General features: G+C 48.3%; 1 protein-coding gene across 1 annotated transcript in view; it reads left to right on the forward strand.

The window, feature by feature from the left end:
- LOC149428904 (uncharacterized) overlaps window positions 1-22428 on the forward strand; it is a 60711-nt gene that overhangs the window by 22498 nt on the left and 15785 nt on the right. Inside the window, exon 3 of the mRNA XM_089666955.1 lies at window positions 16669-16760. Coding sequence (XP_089523081.1) covers window positions 16669-16760 — 92 coding nt within the window. The remainder of the gene's footprint in view (window positions 1-16668; window positions 16761-22428) is intronic.

A 22428-nucleotide genomic window follows, 5' to 3' on the forward strand; every position in this document is an offset into this window, starting at 1 on the left:
GGCCTTCCCTTCCATCATGTCTCTTTCAGGTGCCAATCTGGGTCCCCAACAGAGTCCTGTCTTCCATCAGGGTCTCTGTCAGTGCCCTCCCTTCCATCATGGTCTCAATCAGGTCCCCCTTTCCATTAGGGTCCCCATCTGGGTCCCCTCTTCCATCATGGTCTCCATCACGTCCCCACTTCCATTAGGGTCCCCATCTGGGTCCCCCCTTCCTTCAGGTTCTTCAGTATGGTCCCCCCTTCCATGAGGGTCTCCATCTGGGATCCTCCTTTCATGAGGGTCTCCATCATGGTCCCACATTCCATTAGAGCCCCTTCCATCAGGTCTCTTTCAGGGTCCCCCCTTCTAGCAGGGCCCCCTTTAGAGTCCTCTATTTCATCAGGGTCTCCTTCAGGGCCTTCCCTTCCATCAGGTCTCTTTCAGGGTGCCAATCTGGGTCCCCATCAAGGTCCTCTATTCCACCAGGATCTCCTTCAGGGCCTTCCCTTCCATCAGGTCTCTTTCAGGGTGCCAATCTGGGTCCCCATCAGGGGCCTCTATTCCATCAGGGTCTCCTTCAGGGCCTTCCCTTCCATTATGGTCTTCCATCAGCTCCCCCCTTCCATTAGGGTACCCATTGGGTCCCCCCCTTCCATCACGGTCTCCATCAGGTCCCCCCTTCCATTAGGGTCTCCATCTGGATCCCCCCTTCCTTCAGGGTCTCCATCAGCATGCCCCCTTCCATCAGAAGCAGAGACCATAGGCACCCTCTGCTGACCATACACCACTGACTGTACCTGGGGGGGCCAGATAAGTTCTTGTAGTGGGCCGGAGGTGAGCTGTGGGCCGGAGGTGAGCTGTGGGCCGGAGGTGAGCTGTGGGCCATAGTTTGGAGATCCCTGTCATAGAAGATCAGGTGCTGAACACCAGCAGAGAGGGGCTTACCCTACATCCCAACAACTGCACAGATCCAAGGAAATAGACTCGAAGCACTCAGAAAAATTCAATTGCTGGTAACTTTATTCATCCAAACAGCATGAACAGAGTCCCACCTCAGGAGTGCAGCCAGTCGTGTTCTGAGGACTTGCACCTGATGATTGGGAGCCTCTCCAGCGACAGCCTGTTGGATCTGCTGGATCGTTCAGTCTGTGTGAAGCTGTCGAGGTCTCTGTGTCATCAGTGGGGGCTGCACAGACCCAGGGCGAGGTGGTGTACCTACCCCGCCCCCCTATTCTAGTGATGATAAATCCCAACTAGATGACGTTGAGGTTGCTCTGTGCACCATGTGTCGTCTAACGTTCTCATTTTTTTTTTATAAATTCTTGCTTTCACCTTTTTTCATTTCTTTTTAATCTCAGTGCTGCAGATCTCATGCAGCCTCTTTGCAGCCACTTCTGTCTACATCCACTTCAGTTACGGCTGCATGGCATTTCTCAGGGTGGGGTTCCTGATGGTGACAACACTGGATCATGTCTGTGTAATGTGTGTAGGAACGGCCACTTGCGGTCTTTATCAGAAGCCTGTGTGACAGGGTGACAACACAAGAGTGCAATGGGGGGGCAGAGTGTTGTCACCCTATACCAGGAAGAGCCTGCACCAGGACCTCCATTGCAGGATCAGCAGAGGATCATTTAACAAAAGCTCACATTGAAATGACATTTAATACGGCAAAGTCTGAGATTTAGTAATCAGGTTCACATCAACGTTTACAGTGTCGTGTTCTGCGAGAGCAGAGAGCAGCCCAAAGCGGATTTCTGATTGGCTGATATGAGTCACTGGATTCTTTTGCTCATCTATTGAGCCTTCTGATATAATTTGTATGTCTCATGAAAGGAAACCTTTAAATCCTCCCCCGCCCTTCCTTGAGTCTTGTACAGTTGCACTGGCTCCTCCCCTTTAGTCTTGCACATTTGTACAGGCCCCTCCCCTTCAGTCTTGCACATTTGTACAGGCCCCTCCCCTTCAGTCTTGCACATTTGTATGGGCCCCTCCCCTTCAGTCTTGCACAGTTGCACCGACTCCTCCCCTTCAGTCTTGCACAGTTGCACCGACTCCTCCCCTTCAGTCTTGCACAGTTGCACCGGCTCCTCCCCTTCAGTCTTGCACATTTGTACCGGCTCCTCCCCTTCAGTCTTGCACAGGTGTACCGGCTCCTCCCCTTCAGTCTTGCACAGGTGTACCGGCTCCTCCCCTTCAGTCTTGCACAGGTGTACCGGCTCCTCCCCTTCAGTCTTGCACAGGTGTCCTGGCTGGAGGACGTCCAGCATCATCTAACTCTTTCCTCCCCAGCCCGACTCTCCCAGGCCTCACCCCTTTCACTAATTGGATTTCAGTTCATTCAGTCATGGAAACTCCGCATCACACATGGGCTTTACCTGCCTAGGAACATCCACTCCTCCCTACTGACACCCACCCATCAATGCATTTTGATATTTGCATAACTCCTCCCACCGCTTGCATCAGGACTGAAGGCTCTTGACAGTCGTACTGATGCAGAGTGCCGTGACGTTTTCAGGAAGCCATGTACAGTACCCTGCCAGCCCCTCCCATCAGCCATGATCTGCCTGCACTGCATAGAGAAACACAGAGATCCAGTGAAACCATAACTGTGTATAAAATAAGATCTGTAATAAACAGGGAACCTTTTATATAAAAATGTTCTGATCACGTCGATGAGGGGGGAGGGGAACCAGGGAAGGCGGATTAAACTTCAGCTTTACCATAAAAACTACTGGCATGCAGCAGTTCCCTCGTCCAATAAAGTGACCCGTTATTGTCTGGTCTACCTGGATGAACTTCAGAACAGACAGTATCTGAATCGGCATTCCTAATGATCAATGGCGGGCGTGATGGTTACATTCCCGCCCTGCCCCGACACCCCCCAGACTTGTATCATTCCAATGCACTGTGCAGCACTGCTGGAATGTGGTAAAAGGGGTGGGGCTGTTCTGAAGGGGCGGGGCTTTTGGCTGTGACTATGTATGAGACCTTATGCTGATATAGCGCCCATCAGGTCATAAGATCCAGAATTTTCATGCATCTCCCAGATCTTCTGTTCATTATGGCTGTGATCACCGTGATTCATGGCCGCAGTGTCCTGGGATCCTGACTCCACGCTGTTTACTGGTATTCCCCCAGAGAACACAAAGCGGTTCATTTTCCTCTGCTGATTACTCGGCAACATCATTACGATTAGCAGTTGAAAGGTCTGTGTTTGTTCAGTTCATGGTGTAAATTACAGGAACAAGGTAGGTGAAGGTGGGTCACGCTGTACACGCCCATTATGTTCCTTTGCACCTCACACTGCAAATTCTTTTTTTTTTTTTTTTTTTTATACCTGTGACCCCAGTAATGAAAGATGGCGGCTGGCGTGCAGGAAGCGTCTCCTCTGACAGGCGAACAGATGCTTGTTGTCTTCCCTCTTCAAGGGTCTAATTATTGCTCTCGTCTGTTTTGTGTTTCCGCCTTCTCCAATTCACACCCCAATCTCTCCAAATGACTGTAATTAAATCTGCAACTTTCCTATGTGGATGGACGCCGCGCCGCGCAGCTGCGTCCTTTGTGAGCGCACACTTTCCAGACCGGAGACATTGTCAGCCCAAAGGTTTGTTTCCTTCTCAATGAGTCTGGTCTCGGTGAATAAAAATGTACGGCGGTATACATGGCACTGTGCGCAGATTGCAAGAAATACACCGCCGTCCTCTACAGCTTAAAGGAGAACTCCTCCTTCAGAACCGGGATAGTTCTGAGATCCAACCACCAATTATCACTGTCACCTCTTCCTGTACATGGGAGGAAAGCCTCCACCGTGAATGATAATAATCGGGGAGGAAATGTCTCATTATCTATCCGCCTGTCACCGGTTAGAGAATTGGAGGCGGAGTTGTGATCTGAATGGCAAGGCGGGGGGGGGGGGGGGGGGGGGGACAGCCATTTCTGCCAGAACTGGTACTGCTTTTCATGACAAATATCCAATAATATCATCTTTCTCCCCTCTGAGAATACCCGGGATGGCAGGCAGCTGTCTCTAAAAGCCTGATTTAGATTCTTATCTCTCCTGTTTTGGGTCTGGCGCTCTACTAACACCTCTATTATTATTTATTACACGTGCTTCCTTCTCCGTCTCCCCCCTGGATGACAGGCAGCAGTCTATAAAATCAGAATTTGGATCCTTATCCCTCCTGTTTTGGGTCTGGTGCGCCACTCACACCTCTATTATTTATTATAGATACTTCCTTCTCCCCCCTACACCCCCGAGAATAACCCGATTGACAGGCAGCAGTCTCTAGAATCCGGATTTAGATCCTTATCCCTCCTGTTTTGGGTCTGGCATGCTGCTCACACTTTATTTATTCCATGTACTTATATAGCGCCGTCAATTTACGCAGCGCTTTACATATATATTGTACATTCACATCAGTCCCCGCCCCCGAGGAGCGTACAATCTAAGGTTCTATTATTTATAAATTTAATACAGGTACTTATATAGCGCTGCTAGTTTACGCAGCTTTATATATATATATATATATATATATATATATATATATATATATATATATATATTTTTTTTTTTTTAATCTATATATTTTGTGTATATATACATACACAGAGAAGGAAATGCGTATTTGCTCCCCTGCTGATGTTGAATGTTCGCCCCTCACAAAGAAATGATCGGTCTAACAATGGAATGTTCGGTGTATTGTAACACTGAGAGACAGAATACAACAACAAATTCAGCAGAAATGCGTCTAACAAATGACTGATCTGCATGTTCATGAGGGAAAGAAGGATTTGATCCCTATCATTCAGCAGGATTTCTGGCTCCCAGGTGTCTTTCATACAGGTAACAAGCTGAGATTAGAAGCAGTCTCTTAAAGGGAGTGCTGCTAATCTCATTTTGTTACCTGTATAAATGACACCTGTCCACAGGAGCCATCAAACCATCAGATTCCAAACTCTCCACCATGGCAAAGACCAAAGAGCTGTCCAAGGATGTCAGGAACAGGATCGAAGACCTACACAAGGCTGGACTGGGCTACCAAACTATGGCCAAGCAGCTTGGTGAGAAGGTGACAACAGTTGGTGCAATCATTCACAAATGGAAGAAACACAAAACAAGTGTCAGTCTCCCTAGGTCTGGTGCACCATGCAAGATCTCACCTCGTGGAGTGTCAATGATCATGAGAACAGTGAGGAATCATCCCAGAACTACACGTGAGGATCTTGTCAATGATCTCCAGGCAGCTGGGACCACAGTCACCAAGAGAACAATTGGTAACACACTACGCCGACAAGGATTGAAATCCTGCAGTGCCGCAAGGTCCCTCTGCTCAAGAAAGCCCATGTCCAGGCCCGTCTGAAGTCTGCCACTGAACATCTGAATGATGCAGAGGAGGACTGGTGGGAAGTGTTGTGGTCAGATGAGACCAAAATCCAGCTCTTTGGTATCAACTCAACTCGCTGTGATTGGAGGAGGAGGAATGCTGCTTATGACCCCAAGAACACCATCCCAACTGTGAAACATGGTGGTGGAAACATTCTGCTTTGGGGGTGTTTTTCTGCTAAGGGGACAGGACAACTGCACTGCATCAAAGGGACGATGGACGGAGCAATGTATCCTCAAATCTTGGGTGAGAACCTTCTTCCCTCAGTCAGGCCATTGAAAATGGGTGGTGGATGGGTGTTCCAGCATGACAATGACCCAAAACACACGGCCAAGGCAACAAAGGAGCGGCTCAAGAAGAAGCACATTAAGGTCCTGGAGTGGCCTAGCCAGTCTCCAGACCTTCATCCGATTGAAAATCTGTGGAGGGAATTGAAAGTTCGAGTTGCCAAACGTCAACCACCAAACCTTAATGACTTTGAGAGGATTTGCCAAGAGGAGTGGGCCAAAATCCCTCCTGAGATGTGTGCGAACCTGGGGGCCAACTCCAGGAAACGTCTGACCTCTGTGATTGCCAACAAGGGATTTGCCACCAAGTACTAAGTCATGTTTTGTGAAGGGGATCAAATCCTTCTTTCCCTCATGAACATGCAGATCAGTCATCATTTGTTAGACGCATTTCTGCTGAATTTGTTGCTGTATTCTGTCTCTCAGTGTTACACCGAACATTCCATTGTTAGACCGATCGTTTCTGTGTGAGGGGCGAACATTCAACATCAGCAGGGGAACATATATATATGTATATATATGTATATATATGTATATATATGTATGTGTGTGTTAGTGTATGTGTATATATATATAGTATGCAAAGCGCTATGTAAGTTGCTGGCGCTATACAGGTACCTACATAATAAATAAGAGGTATGGGTAGAGCGTTGGGCCCAGAACAGGCAGGATAAGAATCTGTATGTTGAGCGGCTGCTGCCTGTCTTCGGGGGGATTCTTCGGGGGGACAATGAAGAGAATGCGATGCATATATTGGGCGGCCTCACGCACACAGGATGTAGAATATGATGCTATTATAGGCATTTGAGGTATTTTTTAGCCTGTGTCTGTTCACATTCAGGCATTTACAGGAGTTTAGAAGCAGGAGCGTTTTACAGGCAGAAAAAAAAATCCATCACCAGAGCATTCAGGAGAGGAGCTTTTGAGTAGAAAAACCTCTTGATGTGCCTACACTGCGCTGGAGGCTTCATTTATTCATTCTAATGGCCAGAATCAATCCATTAATATTCTGGCCAACAGAATGAACGAAGGCCCAAATGCTGGAGCACCAAACACGGATTTAGGTTCATTTTTCAGCTGTTTTCTGACTGGACGTTTAAGTGGCTGGAAAGGCTGAAGGTTTTTTTCCTTCATGAATTTTTCACATAAAGGTAAACAATCCTTGGTATTGCCGTGTACCCCGGAGTGAGGGGAATCCTTCTAAGGCCAACCGTTAGCTCCAGACTGGCTGTAAAGGTTCTAAAACATGTGATGGCTGCATTCATTTTTTAAAAAAAAATAATTTTCTCTTTATTTTCACCTGGTGATCCTGCCAGTAAAACTTTTTTTTTATTTTTCAACTTCCTTTACCAGACCAAGCTGTCCAGACAATGTCAGAATGTTGGGACAAAGCATCTACCACTGATAGGGTGAACGGGCCCAATGGATTGAGGAGGATAGCTGTATATGTTGGGGCTCGATCCCCATGGTTGGGCTGTGCTTTTTCTGCCCCCATACCTCTACCCCCTTTAGCTGCAGAGCTATCAGCCAGGGGTGTACACATCCCATAGCTGGAAATTTACCCCTGCACATTCAGTGGACTTAGAATCTGCTGAAACCAGGGCTCTCAAGGAATGCCCGAGGGCCCAGGGTCACTAGGGGGCCCCATGAGATGCCCCTAGTACCTTTCATAGGCTTTTTTGGGTGTGGTTTGAGTGTGGGTGAGGACACAGGGGCCCCATGATCCTCTATTGCCCGGGGGCCCCATGAGTTGTCAGTCCGTCCCGGGCTGAAATCGACCCATTCGAGTGAGTGGGGCTGCTCTGCAAGTATCCTGCAACCGTATAAAATGTGGGGTTCAAAGGGGTTAAAGCAGCCCGGCGGGGGAGGCGATACAACACTTCACACGTCTCTGAAGAGCATTCCGAATGCAGATTGCTCTTCAGAGATCAAAGCTAGTGTGATGGCCTTATAGCTTTCTTTAGGGAGATTGCTCATATCAAAGATCGTTTGGAGACAAATGTCACAATTACAACCAGTCTTCAGGTCATCGTATTCCATCTTCATATCTTGGTATACAATGTCTGTACATTTCCTGTATGTGGAAGATTTCATGGGATAATATTCACGCCACTCCAATGTCATCATTGAGAATAACTGCGATTTTTAGCAGCAAAGAAGCCGATGGATGGAGAGATTTTCATTGCCTAGTATTGATCCTTCCAAAGAATGGCCAGCTTGGTGTGATGATGGCTGGTCTTGGCTCATCTTCTATCAGATAGGATTAGATATCCGTATTCGCTACTTCTGTCTTCTGCCATTATTTACAGTACATAAAAATCCTAATCCTGAAAGCTGATTCCCCCCCCCTCATTCCCCCCCCCCCGACCTCACTGCGGTCGCATTTCGCCTGCCAGTAAGTGGACGCGGCGGTATTGCAGGAAGGAGGGGGAATCGCATTACAGCCGCACAGATTGTTCTCAGAGTGGAGCATTAATGGCAGATCCCGGTCAGCATTGGGAGGATTTGTTCCTGATGGATGCTTTTCAGTCCTGTGGATGTCTCAGCTACTCCTGAGGTGGGGGTCATGGGAGCTCATGGGATCAGGGTCCTGATATGGGCCCTCTGGAGGACTGAGCATCACAATACTCACTGGTCCCAGAAATAAAGCCCATTAATAGAGACGTATGGCCAAAGCCTGTGCTCTCCTGTGACCCAGAATCAGCTAATTGTGACGGGAGTCACTTTGGGTGGGGAGCCCATGGAACACAGCTCACTTTGGAGGGGCTCCCCATATCCCTCTTATGTGTAAGTCACCCTGTGCCTTTTAGGGGTACAGGGTGATCTGTCCTAATATTGTGTAGACAGGTCTAGGAGATAGGTGGGGTGGGGGTTGCGGATTGTTTGGTGTTGTGTTTGCATCCCATTGTTCTATTGTTTGTCTGGCGGGGAGCAAACTATTATTGGATGTATGTGTTTATGTGTATTAGCTTAATGGGGGGTGTCTCCAGCAGCTCTCCCTCCTGATGGGATGGTGTGCTGGTGTGAAGTTTGAATACCTGTGTGTCTCTTGTTACTAAATGTAGATTGCCCCGCCCTGTGTCATTATGCACTCAGGGGGGATTGCCCCGCCCTGTGTCATTATGCAGGCAGGGGGGACTGTCTCCTGAGTGTATATATCTTGTATGAAGAGAGGGACGAGCGCTGGATATGATAGGATTCAAGCTGCTAGCATATAGGTAAACCTCGTATACCCCATTCATCAAAATTCAAATACAAAAAATGCAGCGCTTGAGTGTATAATACAGGGAATTAGCATGAATAGCAGATTTAAATGTTCATATTTCAACATGCACCAGATTCCACATTCTTAAATTGTTATAAACAATAATCAGATGAGTACATGCGCATTGGAGTATAATGACCTACTCCTGGTCACAGCCAGATGGTCCTCAGCGTGAAGCCCTCAGGGACACCAGTGCACCACTCTTGCCGTCTCCTACCACCAGGGGGGGTGCGCCTGTTTACAGTAACACGAAATCACTTTGTATCCTCTATCGCCAGGATTGGTGTACTTTCTTATCAGGAGATCATCTCAGGGGCTCAGCAATAAGACCCAAAAGAAAGAAATCTTGATAGTGTAGTATTTTATTCAAAGGTAAAAAAGTAAGTCATACACTTACATGGTAATGTCCAAAAAGCTGATGCATAGAATCCAAAAAGATGGCCGACAGTCAGATGCATGAAACCAGTGGATAATAAATGGTGTGAGAGGTGTCCTTATCCCTAAAGGGATAAGGACACCTCTCACACCATTTATTATCCACTGAGGTGTCCCTGAGGGCTTCACGCTGAGGACCATCTGGCTGTGACCAGGAGTAGGTCATTATACTCCAATGCGCATGTACTTGCGCTATCTGGTTAGTGCATTATACAGTTATTCCCCTATCACGGAAGTCACGGATTTCTTTGGATACATCACAGAACTTATGATTTTAGCATCACCATCACTATATGCACCTTGATTAGACGGATAGATCTTCATTACTCATCTGATTATTGTTTATAACAATTTAAGAATGTGGAATCTGGTGCATGTTGAAATATGAACATTTAAATTCCCATTCATGCTAATTCCTTGTATTATACACTCAAGCGCTGCATTTTTTGTATTTGTATATATCTTGTATCTGTGTTCAAATAAACTATTTTACCTCCTGGTTTACTTCAAGACTGGTGTCCTCTAGTCTTGTATGGTCAGCGGTGGTGTTCGGACGGGGAAGCGGTATTCTAACGGAAGTACCCAAGCGCAGTCTGGGGTCGGTTCCGTTGCACTATTTTTTTTGTGTATGTGTGTATATATATATATAATTTTTTTTTCTACTTTCATGTATGTGTATATATATATAGATATAGATAGAGATATAGATAGATATATAACTAGATATGTAGATATAGATAGATAGATAGATATGTTTTACTTCTGATTTTATTGCTATCACATAGGGGACCAATATGAGTGACAGGTCCTCTTTGTAGGGGGGAGGGGGGCAGGAGAGGAGCAGTGTATACAGAGAGGCTCCCTCACTAGCTGTCACTATAGGTCAGTGCCGATTTTTAAATGCAATAGCCGGCTTTTTTTTTTTTCTTCACTATAGCTCACAGAATTAGCTGTCACTTTCCCCGGAGCTAAAGGAAACATTTGTTTCTTTTATCTTGGGAAAGAAACGAAAAGGAAACATTTTCTTTTGGGGAAATAAACTAAAAGGAAACGTTGTTTCTTTTAACTCCGGGAGATAAACTAAGGGCTCGTTCACACTTGACTGTTCTTCCAACTCTTGCCAAACGCCCCTATAGCGTTTGGCAAGCGTTGGTCCGGCGTTTGCGGAGCGTTTTTTTAACGCTCGGCAAATGCTCCGCAAACGCCGCATGCGCGGTTTAGCGTCAGTTGCTAGGCGTTTGCCGAGTGTTAAAAACGCCTATAATGAAGTTTGAATGGTGTTACCGGTCCGCAAACGCCCCGCAACTGCGTCACAACCACACCGCAAACGCCGGCCGCGTGTTTGGGGAGCGGCACCATAGACTAGAATAGGAAGCTTCAACGCCTCATGACTCGACCAGAGGCGTCCGTCTTGCCACGACACTAACGCTCCCGTTAGAACAGCACCACGTGCTGCAATGTGCAGAATTGTCCGAGGCGTTTGGGAAGCGGTAAAAACGCTTCCCAAACGCCTCTCTGCCTCCTGCACACAACGCTAGTGTGAACGTAGCCTAAATGGAAACTTGTTTCTTTTAGCTCCGGGGAAAGTGACAGCTAATTCTGTGAGCTATAGTGAAGAAAAAAAATAAGCCGGCAATTGCATTTAAAAATCGGCACCGACTTATAGTGACAGCCAGAGAGGGAGCCTCTCTATATACACTGCTCCTCTCCTGCCCCCTCCCCCCTACAAAGAGGACCTGTCACTCATATGCTATTGGTCCCCTATGTGATAGCAATAAAATCAAAAGTAAAAAAAAAAATAATATATATATATATAACATGAAAGTAGAAAAGAAATACAAAAATACCTGATAGGGCTATTTTCGTCCGATATGTTTCGGTGGCCAGAATTTTGGTGCGTCCCTAATGGCAACCCTACACAATGTACCTCTACTCCATGTTATAGGCGTGTCATGGTGGGGCTGAGAGCTTGTAGTAGGAGAGGTGGGGAAGCCTTGCCATTGCAGTAGACAGACTGTGGGCTGGGTGTTGAGGAGCGCCTGCTACAAACGTCCATAACATTCAGCGGCTATTCAAAATGTTTATTAGGAGCATCAGGGGTGGACTGACAACTCATGGGGCCCGTGTCCTTGTCCAAACTCAAAAAAGCCTATGAAAAAGGTACCAGGGGCATCTCATGGGGCCCCCTACTGACCCCGGGCCCTCGGGCAGTGCCCGAGTTTCCAAATGGTCACCCTGATCAGGTAACCCAACACGTTTCGAGGGAAATGCCTCCCCTTTCCTCAGGGCTGAATGAGAAGACTCGCTCTGAAGTACAAATAGGAGACATATAATGGAGCTGGACGAAGACACGAGCTCAGTTGTTTCATCGTCTGTCTCGTGTTTTCGTGTCTTCGTGTTTCTCAGTACCAACCCAATGTCTTTCCTTTTCCTCCACCTTGACTTAAGCAGCAATAACAGGCAGACGCGAGCAACCACAAACCAGAGGAACAGATTTCTCTTCTAGTTTTGCATCCTAGGGTTCACTCTTGGCTCCTCCTCATCATCATCATCATCATCATCATCCACAAATGTGGATGGAAGGATATCCCTGGCCTCCAGTGGTGAACTAAGATGGTGAACGGATGTGTGTTGGGCCAGGGTCCTGCGTGCAGTGCCTTTTTGCTTTGTTGATGACTTTAATACTTTATTCTCTTCAGTTCTTGAAAAATGTACTGGAAATCCCTTCAGAGATCTGCCAGGAGTCTTGTGAAGAAATTAGTAAGGGTGGAGTCAGTATATAATACTCCTAATTATAACAGCTGAGGCTAATCCTCTGCAGTCATTGGTCATAAGGCAGTGGTCTCCAAACTGTGGCCCGGGGCCGGATGCATCCTTTTTCTTGCTGTCATTTGGCCCTTGGGCCATTAGTTTATCCACTGACACCGACAATGGGGCATAATTCGACCCACTGACACCAATGATGGGGCACTATTCCTCCCACTGACACCAATGATGGAGCACTATTCCTCCCACTGACACCTACAATGGGGCACTATTCCTCCCACTGGCACCAAGTATGGGGCACTATTCCTCCCACTGGCACCAAGTATGGGGCACTATTCCTCCCACTGACACCAAGTATGGGGCACTATTCCTCCCACTGACACCTACGATGGGGCACTATTCCTCCCACTGACACCTACGATGGGGCACTATTCCTCCCACTGACACCTACGATGGGACACTATTCCTCCCACTGACACCAAGTATGGGGCACTATTCCTCCCACTGACACCAAGTATGGGGCACTACTCCTCCCACTGACACCAATGATGGGTCACTATTCCTCCCATGGACACCAGCGATGGGGCACTATTCCTCCCACTGACGCCTGCAATGGGGCACGATTCCTCCCACTGACGCCTGCGATGGGGCACGATTCCTCCCACTGACGCCTGCGATGGGGCACGATTCCTCCCACTGACGCCTGCGATGGGGCACGATTCCTCCCACTGGCACCAAAGATGGGGCACTATTCCTCCCACTGACGCCTGCGATGGGGCACTATTCCTCCCACTGACGCCTGCGATGGGGCACTATTCCTCCCACTGACGCCTGCGATGGGGCACTATTCCTCCCACTGACGCCTGCGATGGAGCACGATTCCTCCCACTTGCGCCTACGAGGGGGCACTATTCCTCCCACTGACACCTACGATGGGGCTTTTTCTATTCCTACTGATGTCGGGACCTTCTCTACACCCAGTGTCCACAGCCAGGTCCCCTAAAGTTTGAAGAACAGTACACTGGAGACCCCTGGTCTATGGCACCATTATCACATCCCAAAGTAGTATGTCTGCCACTCCTCCTCCCATCACAGAGATGAAGAATGGCCATAATGTCCGGATAGCCCCAGAATCGCATGATGCCTGCTGTAGTAGGTTGGTGGTCCGTCTCTGTGACTCCAACTGATCTTTGAGCCAAAGCTGTTATAGCAGGTGGTACGGAGTGCAGCCAAACTTACATAAAGTAAGACCCCAATCGTAAAGCACGTGGTACTCTCCACATTGGATCCCATTGTGCCAAGTGTCGTCTATTGTCCACAGTCACACGGATACTGGAGTATCATAGACTCCGCAATGACAAATGTATTTATGTAGTGCTGACAATTTACACATATACAGTATATTCACATCAGTCCCTGCCCTCAGGAGCTTACAATCTAAGGTCCCTTAAGACGGCCAGAGATAGTTTGCATCCCAGTCCAGTCAACGGGGACCAGCTGAGATTCCAACCATCTATGGGCAGGCTATCCATAACAAGTAGAGCTGACCACTTGGTGTACTCTTCGGCGTAAATCTTTATTGGCTGCTTATAAAATGACACAGTATACAAGCTGCTAACGTGTTTCTGCTAATACAGCCTTACTCGTAGCCGCAACACGTTAACAGCTTGTATACTGTGTCATTTTATATGTTGCCAAGCTGCTAACGTGTTTCTGCTAATACAGCCTTACTTGTAGCCGCAACACGTTTATAAAATACCTCAATCCACAGATACTGCCCAAATCGTCCACTCCGCTCCTCCCGTGATATCCTCCTCTCTAGCTCCCTCATCACCTCCTCCCACGCTCGCCTCCAGGACTTCTCCAGAGCCTCTTCCATCCTCTAGAACTCCCTACCACAGCATGTCCGGTCAGCCCCCACCCTTTCTGCCTTTAGGCAATCCTTGAAAACGCACTTCTTCAGGGAAGCCTACCCCACCTCCACCTAAGAACTGTACTTGAATCTCCTCCACCAGATCATCCCCCGCAGCTATCACCTTTTGTATCACCTACCCCTTCCTTTAGATTGGAAGCTCCATGAGTCAGGCCCTCCTATTCCTTCTGTACTGAAATGTATTGTAATTGTACCGCCCCCCTTATATTGTACAGCGCTGCGCAAACTGTTAGCACCATAAATCCTGTATAATAATAATAAAATGACACAGTATACAAGCTTTTAACGTGTTGGGGCTATGAGTAAGGCTGTATTAGCCGAAACACGTTAGCAGCTTGGCTACATATAAAATGACACAGTATACAAGCTTTTAACGTGTTGCGGCTACAAGTAAGGTTGTATTAGCCGAAACATGTTCACAGCTTGGCTACATATAAAATGACAGTATACAAGCTTTTATGTAGCCAAGCTGCGAACGTGTTTTGGCTAATACAGCCTTACTCGTAGCTTCAACATGTTAAAAGCTTGTTTACGGTGTCATTTTATATGTAGCCAAGCTGCTAACGTGTTTTGGCTTATACAGCCTTACTCGTAGCTGCAACACGTTAGCAGCTTGGCTACATATAAAATGACACAGTATACAAGCTTTTAACATGTTGAAGCTACGAGTAAGGCTGTATTAGCCGAAACACGTTAGCAGCTTGGCTACATATAAAATGACACAGTATACAAGCTTTTAACATGTTGAAGCTACGAGTAAGGCTGTATTAGCCGAAACACGTTAGCAGCTTGGCTACATATAAAATGACACCGTAAACAAGCTTTTAACGTGTTTCGGCTAATGCAGCCTTACTCCTAGCCGCAACATGTATACAGCTTGTATACTGTGTCATTTTATATGTAGCCAATACAGATTTACACAGAAGAGTACACCAAGTTGCCAGCTCTACTTGTTGTGGATTATTTTTTTGGGGGACGGAACATCCCAACCGGAGTACCAGGCTTCATCTCTTAGAAACAAAACCATACCACAGCTCAACTGCTTCATCCAGAGTCGATTATCTATGGACAGGCTAATTGTACCCAATTTGATTGTTGTACGACTTGGATACAACCAGCATGTGCGATTTTACATGCGATTATTGCCGCTGGCTATTAGCAGCTACTGAACACAGCACTGGATGGTTATTTTGGTGTCTCTGGTACTCTGCTAGAAAACCATTGATTCTTGGCACATGCGTTTAGATGGAGAGCACGGTAGGCTTTATGGGAAGTGTCTGTTACTTTGTGTCCAGGATACCCCCCCCCCCCCTCAAGAACAGACTTCTCCACCAGGTACATCCCACCTGAAAACAGTTACAGGATGGGAAGAGGGTCACTGGAAGGTGTGACGGCCATCCAGCACAACTCGGAGAAGGGGGAACTCCGCACATAACGGTCAGGTTCCTGACATGCTGTGTAGCATCCGCTGCTTTACCCCATTACTGCTGGATACCTTTATACAGAAACCAGGTGGAGGTTGTCATAGGAGGATGAGGAGAGGGGGGGCCAGGTGGAGGTTGTCATGGGTTGATGGAGAGGGAGGGGCAGCTGTGGGATGTTATTGGAGGATGGAGAAAGGAGGGGCCAGCTTGGGGATGTTATGGGAGGATGGAGAGGGAGGGGCCAGCTGGGGGATGTTATGGGAGGATGGAGAGGGAGGGGCCAGCTGGGGGATGTTATGGGAGGATGGAGAGGGGAGGGTCCAACTGGATATTGTCATGGGAGAAGGGAGGGGCCAACTAGATGTTATGGAATGATGGGGAAGGGAGGGGCCAGCTGGAGGTTGTTATGGGATGGTGGCAAGGGAAGAGGCCAGCTGGAGGTTATGGGAGGATGAAAAGAAAAAGGGGCCAGCTGAAGGTTCTCATGGGATGATGGACAGGGGAGAGGCTAGCTGCAGGTTGTCATGGGATGATGGCGAGGGGCCAGCTCAGAGTTCTCATAGGATGATTGGGAGAGGCGAGGCCAGTTGGATGTTGTCATGGGAGGATGGAAAAGGGAGGGGCCATCTGAAGGTTGTCATGGGATGTTGGAGAGGGGAGGGGCCAGTTGGAGGTTATCATGGGATGACGGCTCTGATGGCTGATCTGTTGGAGAACGATGATGATTGGATCATATGGTTTTTTTTTTTTTTATAATGGCAAGTCATCCAATGAGATCCCCAACTGATTGGAAGGATTGGATGATGCTGGTCACATGTCTGTGGGCACTCTTGAGGTCTGTAGGTTAGATAAATCATTTTCTGGGCTGCTGGCCGGATCTCCTCCATAGTCCAGGCCGCCTCTTCAGGAGTAAGACATTCCTCTACTTCCGTCTGTATCTCCGTCCTCCGTGGACCCGGTGTAAGCGGAGAGCGGTGCTCAGTGGCCTCGTATGATCCCCTGTCCGTGTCCTCACCTCCCCTCTCTAGGAAGGAGCTCCGATGGTTTCCTAGTAACATGAGAGATTGTTTTCCTGAAATTAACACGAACATCATTTATTTCAGGTTGTGGAATGTTGTGCCGTATATGAAATATTTTATTATAATCTTCCATTCCCATCCGTGTATTATAATAATCCGTCTGCTTCTCTTCACAGCTGCCGCACAAGTAACCGGAAGAGTCTGATTGTAGCGTCCAGCACCTCCCCCACCCTCCCCAGACCACATTCTCCGCTCCATGGACATACAGGTACGTCCTCTGCTGGTCATTCTGGGTTCTCTTCTCCCACCACACCAGTCTCTGTACCACAGGAGCTTACACTCTAATGTCCCCTCCTCCACAGTCACACACTATTATTATTATACATTTATATAGCTCTGACATATACTGCAGCGCTGTACAGAGTACACTGAGCCAGTCATATCAGTCTCTGTACCAGAAGAGCTTACACTCTGTCTCCTCCACGACAGTCACATCAGTCTCTGTACTGAGGAGCCTACACTTTGATGTCCCCTCCCCCACAGTCCCATCAGTCTCTGTACCAGAAGAGCTTACACTCTAATGTCCCCTCCCCCACAGTCACATCAGTCTCTGTACTGAGGAGCCTACACTTTGATGTCCCCTCCCCCACAGTCCCATCAGTCTCTGTACCAGAAGAGCTTACAATCTAATGTCCCCTCCCTCGCAGTCACACATTATTATACATTTATATAGCTCTAACGTATACCGCAGTGCTGTACAGAGAACACTGAGCCAGTCCCATCAGTTTCTGTACCAGAAGAGCTTACACTCTAATGTCCAGGGGCGATCTCTGAGGTTAAACTCTTGCTCAGGCAGTGTCAATATGACAGGCATGCCTCTTTGGTTCTGGAAAGGGATTATGGGAAATATCACTCGCCCGACCCTTACCAGAACTGCAAACAAGGTAGAGCAGTTAAGTCAGTTGTAGGCCTGGTTGACAGTACGGGTTCCCTGACAAAGTCCAAGTCGGGGATCCTGGAAACCTCCAGGTCATATTATGCTGACCTCCTGGGTAGGAGGGACCTCGATCGGGCGAGCATGTCGGGTTTTCTGGACTCTACTCCAGGACTGGGAAATGGCAGTTGTCCTGTGAGTTTGACAGAGGACATCACGGCAGATGAGGTGGTGAAAGCTATTGATCAGCTTGCCATGAAGAAGTCGCCTGGGCCAGACGGATTGACAGCCGAGTTTTATAAGCACTTTAAGGTGACTCTGGCCCCATATTTGGTGGAGGTTTTTAATGGCTGTCTGAGAGAGGGTTCGCTCTCTCCCTCCATGCAACAATCTGCAGTGATTCTTCTGTCAAAGGGTAAAGATTCTTTGAGAATTGAGAATTGGCGGCCCATTAGCCTTCTCAATGTTGATAGGAAGATATTGGCAAAGATTATTTTCTGGCGTTAATCGTCTGTTGCGGGCAATTTACTTTCTCGCAATCAGCACTGTTCGGTTCAGGGAAGAAGCACTTTTTCATAGGTGTTAGCTGTCCGGGAGGCCCTGGAGCGGTGCAGGGCTGCAGACTGGGGAAAGTTCCTGCTGGCATTGGATCAGGCCAAAGCTTTTGATCGAGTCAATCATGAGTACCTATGGCTGCTTCTTGGCAAGTATGGCTTGGAGGGGGGCTTTATCGATTGGCTAAAGACCTTATACAGAGGGGCTGAAAGCTTCATGCTTGTAAATGGTTGGATTGGACGGCCCTTTGAGGTTGGCTCAGGTGTGCATCAGGGATGTCCTTTGAGTCCTCTGCTATATGCGTTTGTAATCGATCCCTTCATTCGGAGGTTAGAGAGCGGACCGTTGTGTGGAGTTCCTTTGGGCATTCCTGGGAAGCCCCCTCTGAGGGTCGTGGCCTATGCTGATGACGTGTCTGTTTTCATCTCCGGGACGCAGGAGGCGGAGGAGGTGGTCTCGGTGATGGAACAGTATGCTGAGGCAGGAGGTGGAGGAGGTGGTCTCGGTGATGGAACAGTATGCTGAGGCAGGAGGTGGAGGAGGTGGTCTTGGTGATGGAACAGTATGCTGAGGCAGGAGGTGGAGGAGGTGGTCTCGGTGATGGAACAGTATGCTGAGGCAGGAGGTGGAGGAGGTGGTCTTGGTGATGGAACAGTATGCTGAGGCAGGAGGCGGGGAGGTGGTCTCGGTGATGGAACAGTACGCTGAGGCAGGAGGCGGGGAGGTGGTCTCGGTGATAGAACAGTATGCTGAGGCAGGAGGTGGAGGAGGTGGTCTCGGTGATGGAACAGTACGCTGAGGCAGGAGGTGGAGGAGGTGGTCTCGGTGATGGAACAGTACGCTGAGGCAGGAGGTGGAGGAGGTGGTCTCTGTGATGGAACAGTACGTTGAGGCAGGAGGCGGGGAGGTGGTCTCGGTGATGGAACTGTATGCTGAGGCATCTGGCTCAAAGATCAATCAGGATAAGAGTGAGGTTTTCTGGATGGGAGAGGAAGGCGAAGGCTTTACCCTTCCGGACGCCTTCCCAGAGCCCCAGCAGGAAAATAAAATTTTAGGCATCAGATTTGGTCCCGGTGATTACGGCCTTGCAAATTGGGTAAGCAGGCTACAAGATGCCGATGCCAAGGTGGCCAGTTGGAGGGATTGGAAACTCTCTTACAGGGAAAGGATTGACCTGATTAAAACTTACCTGATCCCGGTATTTCTGTATGTCAGCTTTGTCTGTGTTTTGCCAGTGTCTCTCTATGCGAGGATCTACAGTTGTTTCTTCCAGCTGTTATGGGGGCACAAACTGAACCTCATTAAGAGGTCTGTAACCTACCTTCCCAGGCGGATGGGTGGCCTAGGTATGGTCAACCCGGTGGTTTTCTTTTCTGTGATGTTTTTGAAACATAATTTTGGTAGCATGCTGGCAGGGGAACCGCCTCGGTGGGTTGGTATTTTTCCTGGTTTAGGCCTTTTCTGCGAAGCTGGGAGAATGGTGGGCCAGTGAAAAGCCTGAGGGTCCAACATGGTAAGCTCCCGGCTTATGTTGCCCCGTGTCTGAAAATGCTTCGGCAATGGCGGGTGATGGCGGAGGAAATTAAGTCTCTTCCTAGTAAGGCCCTGGAGAGGAAAGTTGTTGAATCTGCCTTTAGCGAGCCATTGGCCTTGAGGGATTGCCCAGGCCCGGTTATGGGGGAGGGTCTGCGTTTGATGAATCTGGAGAGAATCCCTTTAAAGTTTCGGGATTTGGCCTGGATCTTGTTCCATGGCAGACTCTATGTGAAGGGCAACCTGAAGCATTGCTCTGCAGAGAACCGTGGTTGTCCAAGAGTGGAGTGCGGTGGGGTGGAGGAGACGATGGACCATTTCTTGCTTCAGTGCCCATTCAATATAGAAGTCTACAAGCGGGTGGGTGGGGCTCTGGGGATCCCTTTCCTTTCCCACTTGAGTTACGCGGAGTGGTCTTACGGAGCCTTTCAGACTCTCCGGGATTTTGAGACACTTTTTCTAGTTAGCTTAGTAGTCCGTTACTACACGTGGAATGCACGGTGTCAGGTTTCCATTCGCAAAAAAGTCCTTCCTGCAGAGGTGGTGGTGAACAGCATTCTGGGTGAGGTTGGGAAGATTCGGGGTCTTGAGAAGGACAGGTGGCGGTCGGGAGCCTGGACAAAGGCGTGGAGGAATGTCAGGTCCCCGTAGCTGCTGTCTGGCAGTCTCTGGGGGCGTGGCTTCTCTTTCTGTCCTTTCACATCCCCTAGATTTTTAGAAGATCAGTTTTTGAAGAAAGACTGCATGCATGGGATCGATGTATGGGATCAATGTGTGGGATCAATGTATGGGATCAATGTATGGGATGAATGTTTAATCGTTTCGTAGCCTGAGGGGGGGTTTAGGTGACGGTCAGGATTTAAGATGCAATATAAAGATGATGATAATAGTATTAAAATATGATTGGTTCTATTTTGTTTTTTTCCGGCAAAAAATCTGTTTGTTTTATTTGCTGAAGTAAGCTGTTTTTGTTTAAGTATATAGATTTATATTTTATTCTGTATATATGTAAATATGTTTTTTTTAATATGTTTGTAAGATTTTTAATAAACAAAAATTTTACATTCTAATGTCCCCTCCCCCACAGTCACACTATTATTAGTATACATGTATATAGCTCTGACATATACCGCAGTGCTGTACAGAGAACACTGAGCCAGTCACATCAGTCTCTGTACCAGAAGAGCTTACACTCTAATGTCCCCTCCCCTGCAGTCACATCACTCTCTGTACCAGAGGAGCTCACACTCTAATGTCCCCTTCCCCGCAGTCACATCAGTCTGTGTACGAGAGGAGCTTACACTCTAATGTCCCCTCCCCCACAGTCACATCACTCTCTGTACCAGAGGAGCTCACACTCTAATGTCCCTCCCCCACAGTCCCATCAGTCTCTGTACCAGAGGAGCTTACACTCTAATGTCCCCTCCCCCGCAGTCCCATCAGTCTCTGTACCAGAGGCGCTTACACTCTAATGTCCCCTCCCCCACAGTCACATCAGTCTCAGCACCAGAGGAGCTTACACTCTAATGTCCCCTCCCCCCACAGTCCCATCAGTCTCTGTACCAGAGGAGCTTACACTCTAATGTCCCCTCCCCTGCAGTCACATCACTCTCTGTACCAGAGGAGCTTACACTCTAATGTCCCCTCCCCCACAGTCTCATCAGTCTCTGTACCAGAGGAGCTTACACTCTAATGTCCCCTCCCCCACAGTCTCATCAGTCTCTGTACCAGAGGAGCTTACACTCTAATGTCCCCTCCCCCACAGTCCCATCAGTCTCTGTACCAGAGGAGCTTACACTCTAATGTCCCCTCCCCCACAGTCACATCACTCTCTGTACCAGTGGAGACTGGAGTATGGAGCAAAGGTCTGCTGGTCAGTGAGATACGGAATATTCTCATCTTTGGGTAGCACAGTGGGTTCACTTCTGCCTTAGAGCACTGGGGTCCTCATACACTATCTGCATGGAGTTTGCATGTTCTCCCTGTGCTTGTGTGGGTTTCCCCCGGGCACTCCAGTTTCTTGGCACCCTCCAGAGTCATGCTGGGAGGTGAATTGGCTCCTGTCTAGTATGTGTATGAGATGGGAACCTTAGATTGTAAGCTCCTGAGGGCAGGGACTGCTAGAACTGTAATAAATATATTGAGCACAGTGTCTAAAATGGGTGGGGGAGGGGAGCACACCCTGGGAGGTCTGTGTATCATCATCTCACCATTACAGCTTCTTTCTGAGTAAACCCGTCACAGATTTATCCGGATCTGCACTGAATATCAAACAGCGAGTGACACAGCTGAGTGTAGCTGATCCCCGTCCTATTTCCACATGGGATTTGCTGCATGTGTAAAGCTGCTTTCAATCCCCTTTTGTGGAAATGAGTTCTTGACATATCCGCCGCTGAAGACTTCCCACTGCAAGATGAAAGAGTCTTCATCTGCGAGATTTACCCTCCGCTGGATTCATATCGCCATCGGTGGACGAGCGCTAATCGCTGTGATGCATGATGTCATTAATGGAGGAGTCCAGGAGGATGGGGCCATTTATTAATGGAGGAGTCCAGGAGGATGGGGCCATTTATTAATGGAGGAGTCCAGGAGGATGGGGCCATTTATTAATGGAGGAGTCCAGGAGGGTGGGGCCATTTGTTAATGGGGGAGTCCAGGAGGATGGGGCCATTTATTAATGGAGGAGTCCAGGAGGATGGGGCCATTTATTAATGGAGGAGTCCAGGAGGATGGGGCCATTTATTAATGGAGGAGTCCAGGAGGATGGGGCCATTTATTAATGGAGGAGTCCAGGAGGATGGGGCCATTTATTAATGGAGGAGTCCAGGAGGGTGCCGCCATTTATTAATGGAGGAGTCCAGGAGGATGGGGCCATTTATTAATGGAGGAGTCCAGGAGGATGGGGCCATTTATT

This window comes from Staurois parvus, unplaced genomic scaffold (assembly GCF_062004578.1).
Source record: "Staurois parvus isolate SC_StPar_1 unplaced genomic scaffold, SC_StPar_1.0 ptg002936l, whole genome shotgun sequence".
NCBI classification, from domain to species: domain Eukaryota; kingdom Metazoa; phylum Chordata; class Amphibia; order Anura; family Ranidae; genus Staurois; species Staurois parvus.